The 18134-nt window shown below is 45.5% G+C and overlaps 1 protein-coding gene and 1 pseudogene across 2 annotated transcripts in view; both read right to left on the bottom strand.

Annotated features, from left to right (window-relative positions):
* The window catches only part of LOC311107579 (histone-lysine N-methyltransferase, H3 lysine-36 specific-like), a gene marked incomplete at its 3' end in the record, with an annotated part of 29463 nt that extends 20391 nt beyond the window's left edge, over nucleotides 1–9072 (bottom strand). Inside the window, exons 1-10 of the mRNA XM_084150086.1 lie at nucleotides 8713–9072; nucleotides 7164–8071; nucleotides 6616–6757; nucleotides 5485–5657; nucleotides 2433–4659; nucleotides 1722–2333; nucleotides 1128–1282; nucleotides 837–1031; nucleotides 540–662; nucleotides 289–412 (exon numbers count right to left, since the gene is read on the bottom strand). Coding sequence (XP_084006212.1) covers nucleotides 289–412; nucleotides 540–662; nucleotides 837–1031; nucleotides 1128–1282; nucleotides 1722–2333; nucleotides 2433–4659; nucleotides 5485–5657; nucleotides 6616–6757; nucleotides 7164–8054 — 4642 coding nt within the window. The 5' untranslated portion in view covers nucleotides 8055–8071; nucleotides 8713–9072. The remainder of the gene's footprint in view (nucleotides 1–288; nucleotides 413–539; nucleotides 663–836; nucleotides 1032–1127; nucleotides 1283–1721; nucleotides 2334–2432; nucleotides 4660–5484; nucleotides 5658–6615; nucleotides 6758–7163; nucleotides 8072–8712) is intronic.
* A 3805-nt stretch (nucleotides 9073–12877) lies between these two features.
* On the bottom strand, nucleotides 12878–18010 carry LOC311108015 (UPF0461 protein C5orf24 homolog; annotated as a pseudogene). The gene is made up of 5 exons (XR_014615886.1): nucleotides 17947–18010; nucleotides 17598–17712; nucleotides 17315–17401; nucleotides 16606–16652; nucleotides 12878–14582 (listed from the first exon to the last, which is right to left on the bottom strand). The product of XR_014615886.1 is annotated as a UPF0461 protein C5orf24 homolog (transcript).
* Between the last annotated feature and the right edge of the window lie 124 nt (nucleotides 18011–18134).

Here is an 18134-nt window from a genome sequence, read left to right as displayed (position 1 = left end):
GTACAGGTCTAAGACCTCAGTAACACAGTGTTAAGTCAAGGTGAATATGTATATAGGTGAGTCTGCACCAGGTGTAAATGGCTCCTGTAAGATTAGAATGGTGCCAGGTAGCCTAGCAACCGAAAGGTTGCTGGTTCGAATCCCCGAGCTGACTAGGTGAATAATCCGCCGATGTGCCCTTGAGCAAGGCACTTAACCCTAATTGCTCCTGTAAGTCATTTTGGATAAGAGCGTCTGCTAAATGACTCAAATGTAAATTGACAGATAGGTGCACAGGTAGAGACTCACCTTTAGTGCATTCACAACAGATGAACTTCCCTCTGGGGGCTTCTGATAGGCCGATACACTGCAGATGGAACGCCCCACAGCACTGGCCCTCACACAGCAGCAGCTCGCCCGTCCTCTCACACACCTGCAACACACACACACACACACACACACACACACACACTTTAGTCTTGCGTTACGATACTACGCTATTTTGACTGTTTCTGCCACTACAAAATACTAAGGTTGTGGCATGTTGTTGGTTGACCTACCTGACAGACATTCTCCTTCATGGATGCAGCTCCTCCTTTCTCTCCTGTGTTCTTCTTAGTGCCGGAGAGCAGGGACCCATCACCAGGTAGGGAGAAACTGTCATTCAGACCAGGAGAGAACACCTGGAGGAGAGGAGAGGTGTTATTAAACAACATATTGGTTAAGGTGTGGGGGGCGTAGCACCCTGTTTTACAGCACTGGTACAATTATACCTCAGGTGAATGCTGACATCAATAGCATGAAATGAGTCATCTTTTCACACAGGTTGAAAAAGACAACGTGGTGTTTATGCTGACCTCGGGTTTGGGTGTTCTCTCTCCGTTGGTGTGGCTCTCTCCTCCCACCCCAGGACTGATGTTCTCTGTCTCTGCCTTGGGGGTGAGGAGCACTGTAGGGCTAGGGGTCCGGGCAGGGGAGGAGGCCTGCAGAGAAACCATGCTCTCTGGAGTTGTCAAGCTGGATACAGGCACTTCTTTCTTCACAGACTTAACCTGTCATAGAAATGACATAATTAGACCCGTTTCAGAGTGGTACTGTGGCAGTATAGTTGTGTTAATATGGCTGTTGGTTAGTTCATTCAGCCTTACCTGAGTGTCCCTGACTTCAGTCCTCTCCTCTGTCTGTGCACTCTGCTTCTTCAACTCCTTCTTCTTTGGAGGACTGAGTGACACTTCTTCTATGGTGCATTCCAGGACCTTGTGAGACGGCTTCCTTGGCCTCTTCCTCTCCAGGGATACTGGGGCTGGGGAATGACCAGTCACATTTAAATACCTAAAATCTACTGTATCTGAAAATATGAGAAGGATTTGTTTTCATAATCATAACTACTTTCCCAATGGAACTACTTCCCCAATAGAGCTACAGTACTTTCCCAATGGAACTACTTTCCCAACGGAACTGCTTCCCCAACGGAACTGCTTCCCCAACGGAACTGCTTCCCCAACGGAACTGCTTCCCCAATGGAACTGCTTCCCCAACGGATCTACTTTCCCAATAGAACTACAGTACTTTCCCAATACAACTACTTTCCCAATAGAACTACAGTACTTTCCCAATGGAACTACTTTCCCAATGGAACTACTTTCCCAATAGAATATATCTGCCTCTTGTATTACTACATAAGACAGCATTGCAGTATGAGAGATGGTATAGGATAAAAAAAATGTTGACTGTCTCCTTACCAGAGGGCAGAGGAGGGTTTGCCCCATCTGATGATGATTCAGTAGAGAAAGAGGTCACTGCTGGGGGTTGTTTGGATAATGATTTTATAACACGGTGGAGGACATCTTGAGACAGACTCTGTTTCAGCCCTGCCAGGGCCTTGGTGATGGCTGGCTCTCCAGAGGTAGGGCCAGTGGTGGGGCTGGCTGGCTCCCCAGAGGTAGGGCCAGGGGTGGTGATGGCTGGCTCTCCAGAGGTAGGGCCAGTGGTGGGGCTGGCTGGCTCTCCAGAGGTAGCGCCAGTGGTGGGGCTGGCTGGCTCCCCAGAGGTAGGGCCAGGGGTGGTGATGGCTGGCTCTCCAGAGGTAGCGCCAGTGGTGGGGCTGGCTGGCTCCCCAGAGGTAGGGCCAGTGGTGGGGCTGGCTGGCTCCCCAGAGGTAGGGCCAGGGTTGGGGCTGGGGGTAGAGGTGGATGTTAGCAGGGCTGGGCCTGGAGCTGTAGAAGGGCTCAGAGGGGTTTTGGAAGATTCCAGAGATTTCCTTAGTTTTTTCTTCGGGGAGAAGAATTGTTCCTCCTCTGTGGATTCCAGGAGTCTTTTGCTGGGTTTCCTCAGCCGTTTGTTTTCATAATGTGCTGTGGGAACAAATAATCCATCAATCAAATCAATCTCTAAAACTAAAATAAAAAGCTAACTGTTGACATAAAACACTGCTGGTACTGAAACCCATTTACCTGATGTGTCATCTTGCTTCTCCATCCCCAGGTTCAGATCAGGGGACCTGATGGGGTCTGGTGTCCCTCCCTGGCCGTCTCTGTAGACCCCATTCACCTCTGCAGGCCCCTGCGGTGAGGCCACCCCACCCAGGGCCCCTGCATCCTTCCCTGGCTCTTGCTGCGCAAACGTCTGCCAGCGCTTCTTAGGGGCCACTTTGGTACCCGGGCTCTTGTCGAGGTAGGATGAGGAGTCAACAGCGGAGGCGACAGGAGGAAGAGGACCAGGCTCAGCCAGGTCAGCGTGCCCAGAGACAAACTCCCTCCCCCAGGCTAGGTCGGCCATCTCGGGAGAGAGACCAGCGATGGTGGCCCGGAGCTTGGCTGGAGGCCTCTGCTTCCTCCGCTGCTGCTGCTTCTCCACCGCGTTCGCCACCATCTGAGCCAGGACCGTTTTCCCTTCAAATTTGTACGTGTCGTTTTTCATGATGGGTTTAGTTCTGGACTTGGGTTTGCCCTGTGTGCTCTTGGGTGTTAGCGAACTCGCATGCTGGCCGTTTTGGATTTTGGTCCCCACTGGTGTCCACTCCCCACCAGCAGCAGTGTTCAGGGGGTCGTCTGGTGCTCTGGCGGTGGGTATGACCATGGGCTCCTCCTGGATGAGGGCTGGCGAGGGAGGCATGGTCAGGGCCTGGCCCTCTTTCTCCCTGGTATCATGCATGTCCTTCAGGAGCATCAGAAAAGTACTGAACTTGTAATTAGGCTCAGGTTTAAAGTTAGCGTTAGAGTCCCCAGAGTCACTCTCCTCCTTCACTAAGGATTTGAACGACAGCTCCTTGATATCCTGGAAAGCGTCCATGGGAGAGAGAGAGGAGGTGGGGGAAGTACAGGAGGATATGTCTGAGACAATGTTCTCTTCCTTGACCTTAATAGGGGGTATGACAGGCTTACTGGACCCTGGAGTCACATCTTCAGAATGTTTCCACGAGCCGTTGTGGAGGTGCTTCCAATCAGACTTGGGGTGTTTTTTACGAGAGCGGTGACTAACAGAGGATCTGGTTTTGTCTGGTGAAGAATCCCTGCTAGTAGACGACTCTGTTCTGATCTGAACATTATCGCTCACATCATCATCATCATCATCAGAAGAATGCGCATTAAGCCTATCGTTTGTCAAGTTTTGGCTTGAGGCCAGCAGGGCCTCTTTGAGTTCTGTCTGTTCCTCTGCTTTCAGGGCCCTGGTCATCAGACGCCTGCTGGCAGGGAGCTGCAGAGAGCTGAGCTTCTCAAGAGCATTTTTATTTGTCAGTTCAGAAGAGCTGCCCAACTTCTGTTTTGACTGTAAAACATTTGTGGTTTTTGTAGTTCTGTAATTTAAAAGGGATTTGTTTGCTAAAATGATTGGGGATGGGGAGATGGGAACTACATGCCTAGGGACCACCACGACCACACGCCCGTCCTTTTCAGAAGGCGTAGCCCGCTCCTTTTCAGAAGGCGTAGCCCGCTCCTTTTCAGAAGGCGTAGCCCGCTCCTTTTCAGGAGGCGTAGCCCGCTCCTTTTCAGAAGGCGTAGCCCGCTCCTTTTCAGGAGGAGTAGCCCGCTCCTTTTCAGAAGGCGTAGCCCGCTCCTTTTCAGGAGGAGTAGCCCGCTCCTTTTCAGGAGAAGTAGCCCGCTCCTTTTCAGAAGGCGTAGCCCGCTCCTTTTCAGGAGGAGTCGCCCGCTCCTTCTTGCCCACTTTCTCTGCCTCCTCTTTTGAGGGTTCAGACGGTTTCTCTGTGTCTTCTTCAGCAGGTTTCTCAGACCGTTTGGGACGTACAATGGTCGGTACAGAATCCAGGTCTGCGTATGGAGAGTCCTTGGGATCTCCTTCTTTCAGTGGATCAGCTGAGGCAGCAGGCGTCTGGTTGGCCAGGTCTAGGATGCTTAGTGACTCTGTGGGACTTCCAGCTATATGACCAAAGATCTCCGCCAAACCCTTCCTCTTCCTCTTCTTTTTGCTGCTACTTTCGTTCACTACGGTCAGATGTTTGTTTCTACTGGGGTGAGGGCTGAAGGACGGGGGTGCAGTGAGGTTAGAGGAGGAACAAGAGAGGGCCTCGGATGGTTTTTCATCAGGCAGTGGGGTGGACACCCGCTCTTCACCGTTAGAGGCCATGGAAGAAGAGACAGCAGTATTCTTCAGCAGGTCAGGTAGGAGAAACTCAGCTTCCAGCACACTGACTTTCCACGACTCCAACAGACGCTTGGGTATCTACAGGGGAGAGACGACAGCCATCAGGACAAAGACGGCCTTATTTCTAAACGATATGGAGTTGTTGTCTTTGTGGAATAGACAGTATTTGAGTATAATCTTCCAGATATGTTTTGTGAGACATGCAATGAAACTATTCTGCACCTTTGCAACGACAAAATCAATTTGGGACTTGAAACATATCACTACTAACAGCAACACACAATGTGAGCTAAATTAAAAGCAACAGGAGTTGACAGTTGTCTGTGGTCAGTTACTGTGTATTAAAAGCAACAGGAGTTGACAGTTGTCTGTGGTCAGTTACTGTGTATTAAAAGCAACAGGAGTTGACAGTTGTCTGTGGTCAGTTACTGTGTATTAAAAGCAACAGGAGTTGACAGTTGTCTGTGGTCAGTTACTGTGTATTAAAAGCAACAGGAGTTGACAGTTGTCTGTGGTCATTTACTGTGTATTAAAAGCAACAGGAGTTGACAGTTGTCTGTGGTCAGTTACTGTGTATTAAAAGCAACAGGAGTTGACAGTTGTCTGTGGTCAGTTACTGTGTATTAAAAGCAACAGGAGTTGACAGTTGTCTGTGGTCAGTTACTGTGTATTAAAAGCAACAGGAGTTGACAGTTGTCTGTGGTCAGTTACTGTGTATTAAAAGCAACAGGAGTTGACAGTTGTCTGTCTGTAGTCAGTTACTGTGTATTAAAAGCAACAGGAGTTGACAGTTGTCTGTAGTCAGTTACTGTGTATTAAAAGCAACAGGAGTTGACAGTTGTCTGTGGTCCGTTACTGTGTATTAAAAGCAACAGGAGTTGACAGTTGTCTGTGGTCAGTTACTGTGTATTTGTAGTCTTTTTCCCTCTGTTTCCCTCTCCGTCTCAGCACAGGCAGGTCTGTAAACTGCTCTCCTCCTGTGAAGGGGTAGGTAACTTTCCCAGGTACCCAGGCATGGTCAGCTATCTCCCCCACAGTCTCCACGTAATACATACGACAAGGACGACGACTGGGGACTGGAACAACAGAAAACACAAATGTTATAAGAGAACCAGGGGTCAAAAGCTTCTAAATGCTCGTCATTACACAAAAGACGAATTAGGCTGTCAGGCCGAGAGCTGATACATTGAGTTGAAGTCGTTTATAGACAACTGTCTGAGGATGCCCCCATACTACATTTAAAATGTTTAGTCATTTAGCATACGCTCTTATCCAGAGCGACTTACAGTTAGTGAGTGCATACATTATTTTTTTATTTTTCATACTGGCCCCCCGTGGGAATCGAACCCACAACCCTGGCGTTGCAAACGCCATGCTCTATCAACTGAGCTACATCCCTGCCGGCCATTCCCTCCCCTACCCTGGACGACGCTGGGCCAATTGTGCGCCGCCCATGAGTCTTCCGGTCGCGGCCGGCTGCGACAGAGCCTGGATTCGAACCAGGATCTCTAGTGGCACAGCTAGCACTGCGATGCAGTGCCTTAGACCACGCCCTTTTATAAACTGGGTGGTTCGAGCCCTGAATGCTGATTGGCTGACAGCCATGGTATGACAAAACATGTATTTTTCCTGTTCTAATTACGTTGGTAACCAGTTTATAATAGCAAAAAGGCACCTCGGGTGTTTGTGGTATATGGCCAATATACCACGGCTAAGGGCTGTATCCAGGCACTCCGCGTTGCGTCGTGCTTAAGAACAGCCCTTAGCCATGGTATATTGGCCATATACCACACCCCCTCGTGTATAATTGCTTAAATATACCACAACCTATGACAACTCTGGAGTTGACACATTTTAGATCCAGATGGTTCATTCTTCTTTCTAAGTGTCATACCCCCCACAGAACCCAGATGGGAGCTTCCCTTCCTTCCTCCTTTTCATCACCGCTTTATGCCCTGACATCATAATAATACACCCAACCTGTGACCACCTCGTGATCAGTTTACACCCAACACCAATAATACTCCTTCCCACCTTTCATGTGTGTGTGTGTCCCCTCCAGTGGATCTATGGTGACGCTACAGGGCCACCAGGGGCGGCGGTTGAACTTGGCCCAGACCAGATCTCCCTCCACGTACTGCACTGCTGGGAGGGGCTTCTTCTTTGGGCTGTTGGGCTGAACAAAAACAAAAAACAAAGACTTTATTACACGTATAGGATCATCACTTGGACAGTTCAAAACTCTGGTGGTAAAAGGGATTTCTTGTATCTTTTTATATACGTTGTTTAACATTTATTTTTAGCATCTCAAATTCAAATATTAAAACAAATACTCTTATCAAATCAATATTATTTTGCTGAATATAAAACTAGCCTATATGGTCGATCGGCATATAGTGTATGCAAAATCTAAATAATCAATTAAGAATAGCTGCTTGACAAATACTGTTCCAGGAGATTACACAGTATTTACAGAACTGGACATAACGTCAGATACGATCAGATATCTTTGAAAGCTACCCAGGATGCATCTGCCCCAAGGGTTGTTATCGTAATCATCATCAGTAAGAGAGATAACTCACATTAGAGTTGGTTCCAACAGGTGAGATGAGACCATGGTCAAGTGTATCTCCTGTCATCTCACTGTCACTGTCGGAGTCCTGGTCCATACTCCAGCCATCCCCCATAGACATGACAGGCAGGGCACTGGGGCTCAGAGTAGGGTCCAGCTCAGATAGACTCTTGGACATCAGGTTGAGAACAGAGGGTTTGTATGTGCTGTTATGGCCTAGCCCTGAACCAGAGGTGCTGTTAGAGTCTGTGACAGTTCTGTCTCTGGTGGACTTAGAAGAGTGTTGTTGAAAAGGAACCAACTCATCCTCCTCCTCCTCCTCATCCTCCCTGTCCCCACTGTCAAACAAGGTGGACTCGAAATGCAGGTATCCATTGGGGATGGGGGAGCAGCGCTCCAAACTATCAGAACTAACAGGAGAGAAACCATTCTGATCCCGGATGGAATCCTCGTACGGTTCTGTCTCCTCGTTACCGGGAGAGGGGGGCAGTCGGACCTGGGGAGCCTCAAAACTAGAGCCTACCACTGGGCTGTGAGAGTGCAAATGGTTCCTGGCATGAAGGTCCTTGGGCTGGGGCCCGGGTCCCAGATCACACCCAGGTCTGTGTACCATAGTGGAGAGGTCCTGGAGCCTCAGCAGAGGACTATAGCAGTGGGGCCTCGCCCTCTCTGCCTGGTTATACCCGTAGCTAGGTGCCTGTTTGAGGGAAGAGGTTGACAGTTGCATGGCCGTCGAAGGTTGGTCTGTTGAGACACGCTTGGCGCTGCTGTTGCACTGGTTTCTATAGGAAGTGGTGGAAACTGAGAGGCCATTGGGGGGCCTCAGCTCTGGCTGGCCTGAGCTGTAAGCTGTGGCTGATGCTGAGCCGCTCCGAACAGCCCTTCTGTATGACGGATTCATGTTGTCATGGCTCCTTCCTGTCATTGTAAAAGAAAATGCAGGTTAGGGTGGTTGAGGTAAACCTTCTAGCAAACAACCTGCTTTTTCCTATCCAGCTACAGTGTGGTCAATTCACATGGTTCAGACTCATGCACTGTTTGAAATAGCTACAATGTTACAAAACAACTGTTAAAAAAAAACACAAGAATGTACATAAACCATACTGTCTGTCTGTAAATAACAACTCGCATTCCACGCGAGAATAACAGAAAGACAGACCACCGCATAGCCTAGACGTAATAAGACGACATTGCATGGCTTCCCTCTGAAGGCCGTCCGTAGTGGCAGCAGAGAAGACAAAAAGCTCAGGAAAACACCGCGAGCGACCGGTGTGTTCTGCCCCGTTCACAATCGAATCATATCTACTCGTTCAGTTTTTGATATCAAAATAGAACGATCGCAAACACTGAAATGATAGATCTGTGCCACATTGCTCACGCTGCCAGCCTGACTCACTGTAGGGGAGTCAATACAGTCAGTGCCATCAAACAGAATGGCTCACACAAGTAGCCTACACTGAGCCTATAAACCGACATAGGAAGCTCCCATTCTAACTCACAAAAGGACGGTTCAAAACGTTTAAAAACATCGTCTGTATTTAAAAACGCAATAATCTTACCATTTGGAGGTCGGTCAAAATAAAACCAACTGCGGGTCTTTCAGATTGGGGCATGAAGCGTGTGTTTTTTTCGATTTGTGAAAGCGGATCTGCACAATCCCAGCAGCAGCAGCACTAGGCCAAGAAAGACCCACAGCTCTCATTCTCTCCCTTCACCTCCTGTCCTATCTCATCAGCGGCGGCCTTTCCAAAACAGTCACCAATGGACAAAATTAAATTAAAACCTTCCATTTTAGTGCATCAAAAGTCAGTGTAGCCTACACCACCTTAGTCCCTAACAATTACGATATCATATTTACTACATGGTTGTTTCGCGGGCTGTCGAAATGCCCCTCTGGTTATGTTAAAACAAGCCCTGCTAAACCGACTGGCTGTGTTGGCGAGCAGAGCTGAGCAACCAATCCGCACAGCCACCCAACCCCCCCGCGGATCACAGCACATCGGGCCGGGCCACTCTCTCACCCTCAATCACTAGAGCACACTGCTCTACAGTCACACTGACAAATCCAGATGCACCATCTCAAATAAAAGAGGGTCTATGATGTAGGCTACTATATCCACTAATGTGTTTTAGTCAACATACATGAAACCCTTGGCTAGTTAATTTGACTATTTATTATGGGGTTATGTGAGGGGAAGGTATGTCACAATGATAAACCAATGCGCCATTGCTTTCCTTATCCCAACAAAGGCGTAACTTGCTTCCTCCATTTTGGATAGCAGAGAGAGGTTGGAGAGAGAGAGACGAATCTGTGGCCACAACAAATGCGGTTCAATAGTTCGAATGTGCTCGACGGGAAAACAGCGCAAGCGGTTGCGGCCTGGTCAAAGTTTTAAAATAGACTATTCCCCATATTGCCTGACAGCAGAGAAAATAGGCCATGTCCGAGGCAATAAACATGTCAATGGTGGGGGCAAAGCCCCAACTAAAGTCGGACCCCTGGACACCATGCTGTCAATGGGGTGCAATGTAATAGAAGATTGTTAAATCGGCTAAATGCCTATCCGTTTTTTTCCGCGTATCCTACAATAAGTTTGCATTAAAAAATAACAATGACAGCAGCCTATAAGGAAAAGAATGCGCCTTGCATAGTGGCCACACAAAAGTCTCGCCATACTTGCAGTGGTGCCCTCCTGCTAGTGTAATCAACTCGCATCGCACAATACCCATCATTCCTACATCGAAATGACAGTTGTCAAATAAGCCACAGACATTATGTTATAGCCAATTCTAATTAATCATATTACCTGATAGGCAAATATGTATTTGCCTCGGCTGCTCTTCATTGATGACCAATCTGCAGATGTGTAACCTTATGAGGCAGTCACTCAGAAGGTAGGGAGAGGAGAATGCATATGCAAAGTCAGGGGCCCAGACAATAAGAATATTTGATTAGATTTTTTTCAAAGTGCCCCAACGTTTTTGTGTTGAAATTATATGAAATGTGTTATTATTTTTTCCTCATTCAATATTGTTTTCTCCGTTCTATGAGATCGAGATTCACAATACAGGCCATATGTAATTCTAGGCCCAGGTAATGCACAATACCCAGGTTTATGTACATATATCTTCTTAGAAAAATTATTATAGGATGCGAATGTCAGGATTAAAACAGAATTCCTTATATTTATCTTGAAGAATGGTTGGACATGCAATGAGTGTTTTATAAAGGTGGGGTCCACTGGCCAATAGGGGGACATGGACCCCATGATTTTTTTTTTGATTTTTGATTTCACCTTTATATAACCAGGTAAGCCAGTTGAGAACAAGTTCTCATTTACAACTGCGACCTGGCCAAGATAAAGCAAAGCAGTGTGATAAAAACAACAACACAGAGTTACATATGGAATAAACAAAACATAAAGTTACAAATACAACATAAAATCTATATACAGTGTGTGCAAATGTAGCAAGTTATGGAGGTAAGGCAATAAATTGGCTATAGTGCAAAATAATTACAATTAGTATTAACACTGGAATGATAGATGTGCAAGAGATGATGTGCAAATAGAGATACTGGGGTGCAAATGAGCAAAATAAATAACAATATGGGGATAAGGTAGTTGGGTGGGCTAATTTCAAATGGGCTGTGTACAGGTGCAGTGATCGGTAAGGTGCTCTGACAACTGATGCTTAAAGTTAGTGAGGGAGATAAGTGTCTCCAGCTTCAGAGATTTTTGCAATTCGTTCCAGTCATTGGCAGCAGAGAACTGGAAGGAATGGCGGCCAAAGGAGGTGTTGGCTTTGTGGATGACCAGTGAATACCTGCTGGAGCGCATACTACGGGTGGGTGTTGCTATGGTGACCAATGAGCTAAGATAAGGCAGGGATTTGCCTAGCAGTGATTTATAGATGGCCTGGAGCCAGTGGGTTTGGCGACGAATATGTAGTGAGGACCAGCTAACAAGAGCGTACAGGTCACAGTGGTGGGTAGTATATGGGGCTTTGGTGACAAAACGGATGGCACTGTGATAGACTACATCCAATTTGCTGAGTAGAGTGTTGGAGGCTATTTTGTAAATGACATTGCTGAAGTCAAGGATCCGTAGGATAGTCAGTTTTACGAGGGCATGTTTGGCAGCATGAGTGAAGGAGGCTTTGTTGCGAAATAGGAAGCTGATTCTAGATTTAACTTTGGATTGGAGATTCTTAATGTGAGTCTGGAAGGAGAGTTTACAGTCTAACCAGACACCTAGGTATTTGTAGTTGTCCACAAACTCTAGGTCAGACCCGTCGAGAGTAGTGATTCTAGTCGGGTGGGCGGGTGCCAGCAGCGTTCGATTGAAGAGCATGCATTTAGTTTTACTAGTGTTTAAGAGCAATTGGAGGCTACTGAAGGAGTGTTAGTGTTAACTAAGGCTATTTAGTCTGCCAATAAGAATGCAGTGGTTGACAGAGTCGAAAGCCTTGGCCAGGTCGATGAAGACGGCTGCACAGTACTGTCTATTATCGATCGCAGTTATAATATCGTTTAGGACCTTGAGCGTGGCTGAGGTGCACCCGTGACCAGCTCAGAAACCGGATTGCATAGCGGAGAAGGTACGGTGGGATTCGAAATGGTCGTTGATCTGTTTGTTAACTTGGCTTTCAAAAACTTTCGAAAGGCAGGGCAGGATGGATATAGGTCTGTAACAGTTTGGATCTAGAGTGTCACCCCCTTTGAAGAGGGGGATGACCGCGGCAGCTTTCCAATCTCTGGGGATCTCAGACGTTACAAAAGAGAGGTTGAACAGGCTAGTAATAGGGGTTGCGACAATTTCGGCGGCTAGTTTGAGAAAGAAAGGGTCCAGATTGTCTAGCCCAGATGATTTGTAGGGGTCCAGATTTTGCAGCTCTTTCAGAACATCAGCTGTCTGAATTTGTGTGAAGGAGAAGCGGGGGGGGGCATGGGCAAGTTGCAGCGGAGGGTGCAGAGCTGGTGGCCGGGGTAGTGGTAGCCAGGTAGAAAGCATGGCCAGCTGTAGCAAAATGCTTGTTGAAATTCTCTATTATTGTAGATTTATCGGCGGTGATAGTGTTTCCTAGCCTCAGTGCAGTGGGCAGCTGGGAGGAAGTGCTCTTATTCTCCATGGACTTTACAGTGTCCCAAAACTTTTTGGAGTTAGTGCTACAGGATGCAAATTTCTGTTTGAAAAAGTTAGCCTTTGCTTTCCTAACTGTATATTGGTTCCTAACTTCCCTGAAAAGTTGCATATCGCGGGGGCTATTTGATGCTAATGCAGTACGCCACAGGATGTTTTTGTGCTGGTCAAGGGCAGTCAAGTCTGAGGAGAACCAGGGGCTATATCTGTTCTTAGTTCTGTATTTTTTGAATGGGGCATGTTTATTTAAGATTGAGAGGAAATTACTTTTGAAGAATAACCAGGCATCCTCTACTGATTGAATGAGATCTATATCCATCCAGGATACCTGGGCCAGGTCAATTAGGAAGGCCTGCTCGCTAAAGTGATAGGATAAGATACATGTAGGTTTTTGTCTGCACTTAACAAATGGAATTGTCTATACACTACACTTTTAAAAGATCAGTGACAGTCAAGACAATATCATTTTGAAATGACCATTTCACTTTTTTTTTTAATTTTTGGTCATACAATACACTATCTTATCGTTACACATTTTCTCCATTGGTTAAAATGATAGTTCCTACTCAACACCATTCTGGGTTTGTTTTTATCAAGTGACAGTTACATTGTGAGAACAAAAAAATTAAGGATAATACAGCACATTGAGAACACAAAACCATTCATATTCACAAAGTGTTAGAAATAACAATTCCTATGTCGTCAAATAAGTATTATGTGAGATTTTCAGATGTGTTTGTGTCAGTTCAAGCAAAATGACAACAAAAAAACGTGTTGTAACAATGTTTATCACATTGAATCCTGTGTATAAATCCTGTGTATAAATCCTGTGTGTAAATATGCATACAAATGAAATACATGTCATACGGCGCACAATTGGCCCAGCGTCGGCCGGGTTAGGGGAGGGTTTGGCCGGTGTAGGCCGTCATTGTAAATAAGAATTTGTTCTTAACTGACTTGCCTAGTTAAATAAAGGTAAAATTAAAAAAAAAAAAAAAAATACCAGACAACACAAAAAGACACAAGCACAGCAACATGCACTCTGGGAGAAGCTTCAGATTCATGTTTTACTGCGTTTGGTGTTGTTTTCTACTCAGATACATTTTCAAAACATCATGAGGACAAGAAAACCATGACGACTACTACTAATACAGCACATTATATCAGAGAATAAAATAAACAGATGAATGAAAGTCAGATATTTAAACATTTAAACAAAACATCAACCCTTCTCCAGACAGCGAGCATTTGAACAGATTATAAACGAATAATAGGCTATTTCTCTCATTCCTGTTTAGCTAAAGTATATTGATTGTATTTATTATATGCCTCATCATGCAATCTCTGTCAAATAAGATAACATACTTATTGAAAAAAAGAGAGAGATTTCAGTCTTTGGATAGGGACAGAATAAATGGTGATGATATTAGCACAGTACATTGAAGAGAGGAGGAGCCATTCGTAGGTAGCCATGTCCAGACGTATCCAAAAGTCAACGCACATTTTGGCTACACAAGCCCCTGCTGGTCATCAACATCCTTTAGGACAAGCACTCAAATCTGAGTTCCAGGCAGTAGATAGAGATGCAGGCAGAACTACTTGTTACTTTCCTCCACTTTGCCAGTTGGCTCACACAAGCCTTGTTTCTGCATCAGGGTGTAAGGGAAAGGTGCCATTTCGCAGCTGGCATAGTCCAGTTTCTTGGCTCCGCCGCCGCAGTTACTGAAGTCTAGTTTCTTGGTACCATCACAGCTTCCGTACTCCAGTTTCTTGAGCCGAGCCAGAGTCTTGATGCTACCAGGAGGCCTGCCAGGGCTAACCTTGTAGCCTGCCGCTTTGGTCGTACCCAAGGGCCTGCCGGGACTGGTCTTGAACCCTGCAGCTTTCGTGGTCCCCAACGGACGTCCGGTGCTTGTCCGGTAACCGGCTGACTTAGTGGTCCCCGAGGGTCTCCCTCTACGGCCGGATTTGACGACGCCTCCTTTCTTCTTCTTGGAGCTCTCTGGCCCAATAGGAGCCTCACTGGCCCCTCGGATCCTCACTGTCTGAGGGTGGAACTCATTCTGGGTCTCTTGTTGCATTTGACAGGGCATGGGCTTGTGCATGCCCTGTGGCAGAGGGGGTAGGTTAGGGAGAGGCAGCTGTAGAGTAGGGGGTGGGGGCGAAGGGTAGAATTTGTTGGATTGCGAGCTACATAAGTCGAAGTGGCTGCTTGGGTGTTGACATTCCTCTGCAAGGCCACTCATGCAATAGTCATTGCTGCTGCTAGTGACTTGGTGCATCATTTTCTGTTGAGGGGTACAAATGAAAGGGAAACAGGTTCAGAATCATTGAATTGTTAAGTGTGACACAGATGTATGCGCCTGCACATAAACACACACAAACACACACAATAAGAACCTAATATGGTGATGCACATCACAACACTATGTAATAAATATGTTATAAATTATCTATTCTATTTGCAAACATCTTGTCCAACATTAATTAGAACAGGCTATTCTTGCAAAACCATATAGGCAGAGCTAATGCAATATGCAACATACAGTAGTAGTCTCGCTATTACGCGTTTACAACCCAATAATACAACAGGTGTATAAATGGGGCAATGGGCGCTACTACAATGCAATACACGAAGTAAACTGCTGCATTTGCAAGTACATTTTGAGAACACAAAAAAAACACACAAACCTCATTTGTAGGCGGATCATGGAATGTAAAGGGTTAAATATGAAACAGTTTATCCATTCTTGACCGCCACATCATAGAAACGCATGCATTCTACGCCCTATATTCCATGGATATTGACTTGATGCTGGATTACATTATGCGCCGGGTATTTCATGTTTATTTATTCTTCTAGGACAGAGGTTTAAATGAGAAAGGCAGCCATTTTCGTTCTTTTTTCCCCTTTTTATAAAAAAGAGGGGCTCAAAGCGCATGCGCGCGACACTTGAAGGGAACCTAGCAGCCCTATGAAGGCATTCACTATAATAAAAACATGCCATGTAATCCAGCCATAATGCGGTCAAGGATATAGGATTTTATGCATTTTGTTCGTAACCCTAGTTTTGAAATCGTGGGCATTGTGTCCAGCAAATGAACGCAGCTGTTTTAGAAACGGTCGTCACTAGTTACAACAGCCACAGTCATAAACCCCGCCTATCTCTACAATTTATCTTCTTAAAATGTCATTTAAAACCTACCCTTAACATTAAACCTAACATTAACCACACTGCTAACCTTATGCCTAACCGTAACCTTATATTAAGACCAAAAATCTAATTTGTGTTTTCATGAATTTTTACGATATAGGCCATTTTGACTTTGCGGCTGTGGTAACTAGTGGAAACCTTTAGAAACAGAGGTATCAATACTGTACTTTCACTAGGTGGTAGTATAACAATGATAAAGATTAAGTACAGGATAAAACATTTACTTGATCTACTAAACCGTGTAATCTAGCTACATTTGACCTGACGTTAGTGGGAAAGCAATCTAATTTACAGAACTCATGCCAGTTTTTCTGTACAGTATCATACATATTCACATTTCAGTCACATCCCTGGTTCTTCAGTCTGATTGGCAAACAGTAGTTTGCCTCTGTGAAACTGTAAACAAATATTTTTGTGCAATATTTTCTCCACACATTTCTTTGGCTGCATCCGCAAATCAACTAGCCTCGCTCTGGCTACAAATCAACTCCAACAAAACAGACAAATCCAGTGGTTTTTATAATACATCATATTTAATATGAACTACTTGTTGTGTGTATATGTACTGGCATGTATGTGTAACTGATAGATGCTCACACACACACACTACATGTTCATGTTTTTAAATGTATGTAAATTGTAAAGTATTTTGTCTGTAATGTCTTTTTCATTACATGTCAGACCCCAGTAAGACTAGCTGTCGCCACTGGCATCGACTAATGGGGATCCTAATAAATCTAATAAAACATGACAACAGAAAGACTGGATTTACTGTAATACTCAAAAGCTGGGAAGCAATAATATCCATAAGCATTTCCCCTTAACATTGTCCCCATTCATTTCCTATTGAGTTCACAGGTCCAGTTGATTATGCATAAAAAATAAATCCCAAATGGCACCCTATTCCCTCAGCCTGGCCTCGTAGCCCTATATAGTGCACTACTTTTGACCAGAACCCTATGGGCCCTGGCTAAAAGTAGTCCACTAGATAGGGAATATGGTGCCATTTGGGGGCACATTCTATGCCAATTCTTAGGTCTTCCTAATGATCTTGGTCAGTTTCTGGATCTTGGTCTTGGTAGACATGTCCACATACTTGTCCCTGATGCTGACTATCATTCCACCCAGGATGGAGGGGTCAGACTGGGCAGAGAGAGAACAGAGAAGACGTTCAGACTTGTAGCAGCATGTACAAACCAGCTCATAGTCCCTATATGAATCGCTATACAGTAATCCCTCGTTTATCGCGGGGGTTACGTTCCGAAAATGACCCGCGATAAGTGAAATCCGCGAAATAGAAAACTTTTTTTTTTTTACAATTTGCAACTATTACATGTATACAAATACAGTGACTCACGTGTAGGCCGTTTCGTCGACATTATGGGTTTAGAAGATGTTCGAAATTACAAGATAATTTGGCCAACTTAATGTAAATTTGCCAAGCTGTTTTATGTACGTACACATAACTGCACGAGACGACAAAATGATAGCACAATTCGTAGCATGTTTTGATACAAGAAGCGGGAGTGAGTTTTTAGCGAATCAGAATGCAGAGCACAATGCACCAAAAAAAAAAAAAAAATGCATTATGAAAATCCGCGAAATAGCGAATCCGCGATAAGTGAACCGCGAAGTGGCGAGGGATCACTGTATTTCGCAGAACTTTATGGTGAGGATTTTAGTCAGGAGTAACGGAAATGTAGGTGGACAGTGATTCCATTATACTTGCATCCACTGTGGCTTTGTGTTATGTCTATTCAGTATTAGCTATTCAGTAGCCTTCTCTGTGAGTTCCTAGTTCCTACCTTAGTCTCCAGCTTGAGCGTCTCTCCTTTGGCCAGGAAGCCAATCAGAGCAACTCTCAGGTCTTTGAGGTTGGCAGCATCCAGAGACTGTGAAAGGTATACAGGATTAGGGAAGATGTCAAATAAAAAATGGCAAATCATTCATTTGCAAATGATCAAGTCCTGTAAATGTAAACAACATGTCAATTACATTTTAGTGTGGATTAATGTAAATATTGAGTTGGCTGATCTGTGATTAGATTAAATCTGTGTAATGATGGAGTGTGTGTGTGTCAGATCCTACCTGTGCGGTGGTGACAGTACAGATGACATCTCCACGGTGGGCACTCATCATCTTGCTGAAGGTTGAGATGACGTCAGAGGTCAGAGGTCAGACGGCTGTTATTAGCCCATAACATCTGAGGAATGGAAGTAAAGATACACTATTATTCAATTCAATACAAATGTAGTTATCTCCTGAATGTAGTTATCTCCTTAGGGCAATTACTGTTAGGGCTGCATCAGGGCCTCAGACACAGATACATAAACAATACACACAAGACAACTATTACATATTACACTGTTATTACACACTATCTTTCTTTCACCTGTCTGTCCAGACAGATACACAAGTCTGACATAAGGCTGGCTACCCACTGATCTCCTGAGTGGAACCAGCCTGGTTCGAATCCAGGCTCTGTCGTAGCTGGCCGCGACCGGGAGACCCATGGGGCGGCGCACAATTTGCCCAGCGTCGTCCAGGGTAGGGGAGGGAATGGCCGGCAGGGATGTAGCTGAGTTGGTAGAGCATGGCGTTTGCAACGCCAGGGTCGTGGGTTCG

Source organism: Coregonus lavaretus, assembly GCF_964263955.1.
Source record: "Coregonus lavaretus genome assembly, chromosome: 32".
NCBI lineage: Eukaryota > Metazoa > Chordata > Actinopteri > Salmoniformes > Salmonidae > Coregonus > Coregonus lavaretus.
This window is presented reverse-complemented; position numbering and strand designations above follow the sequence as displayed.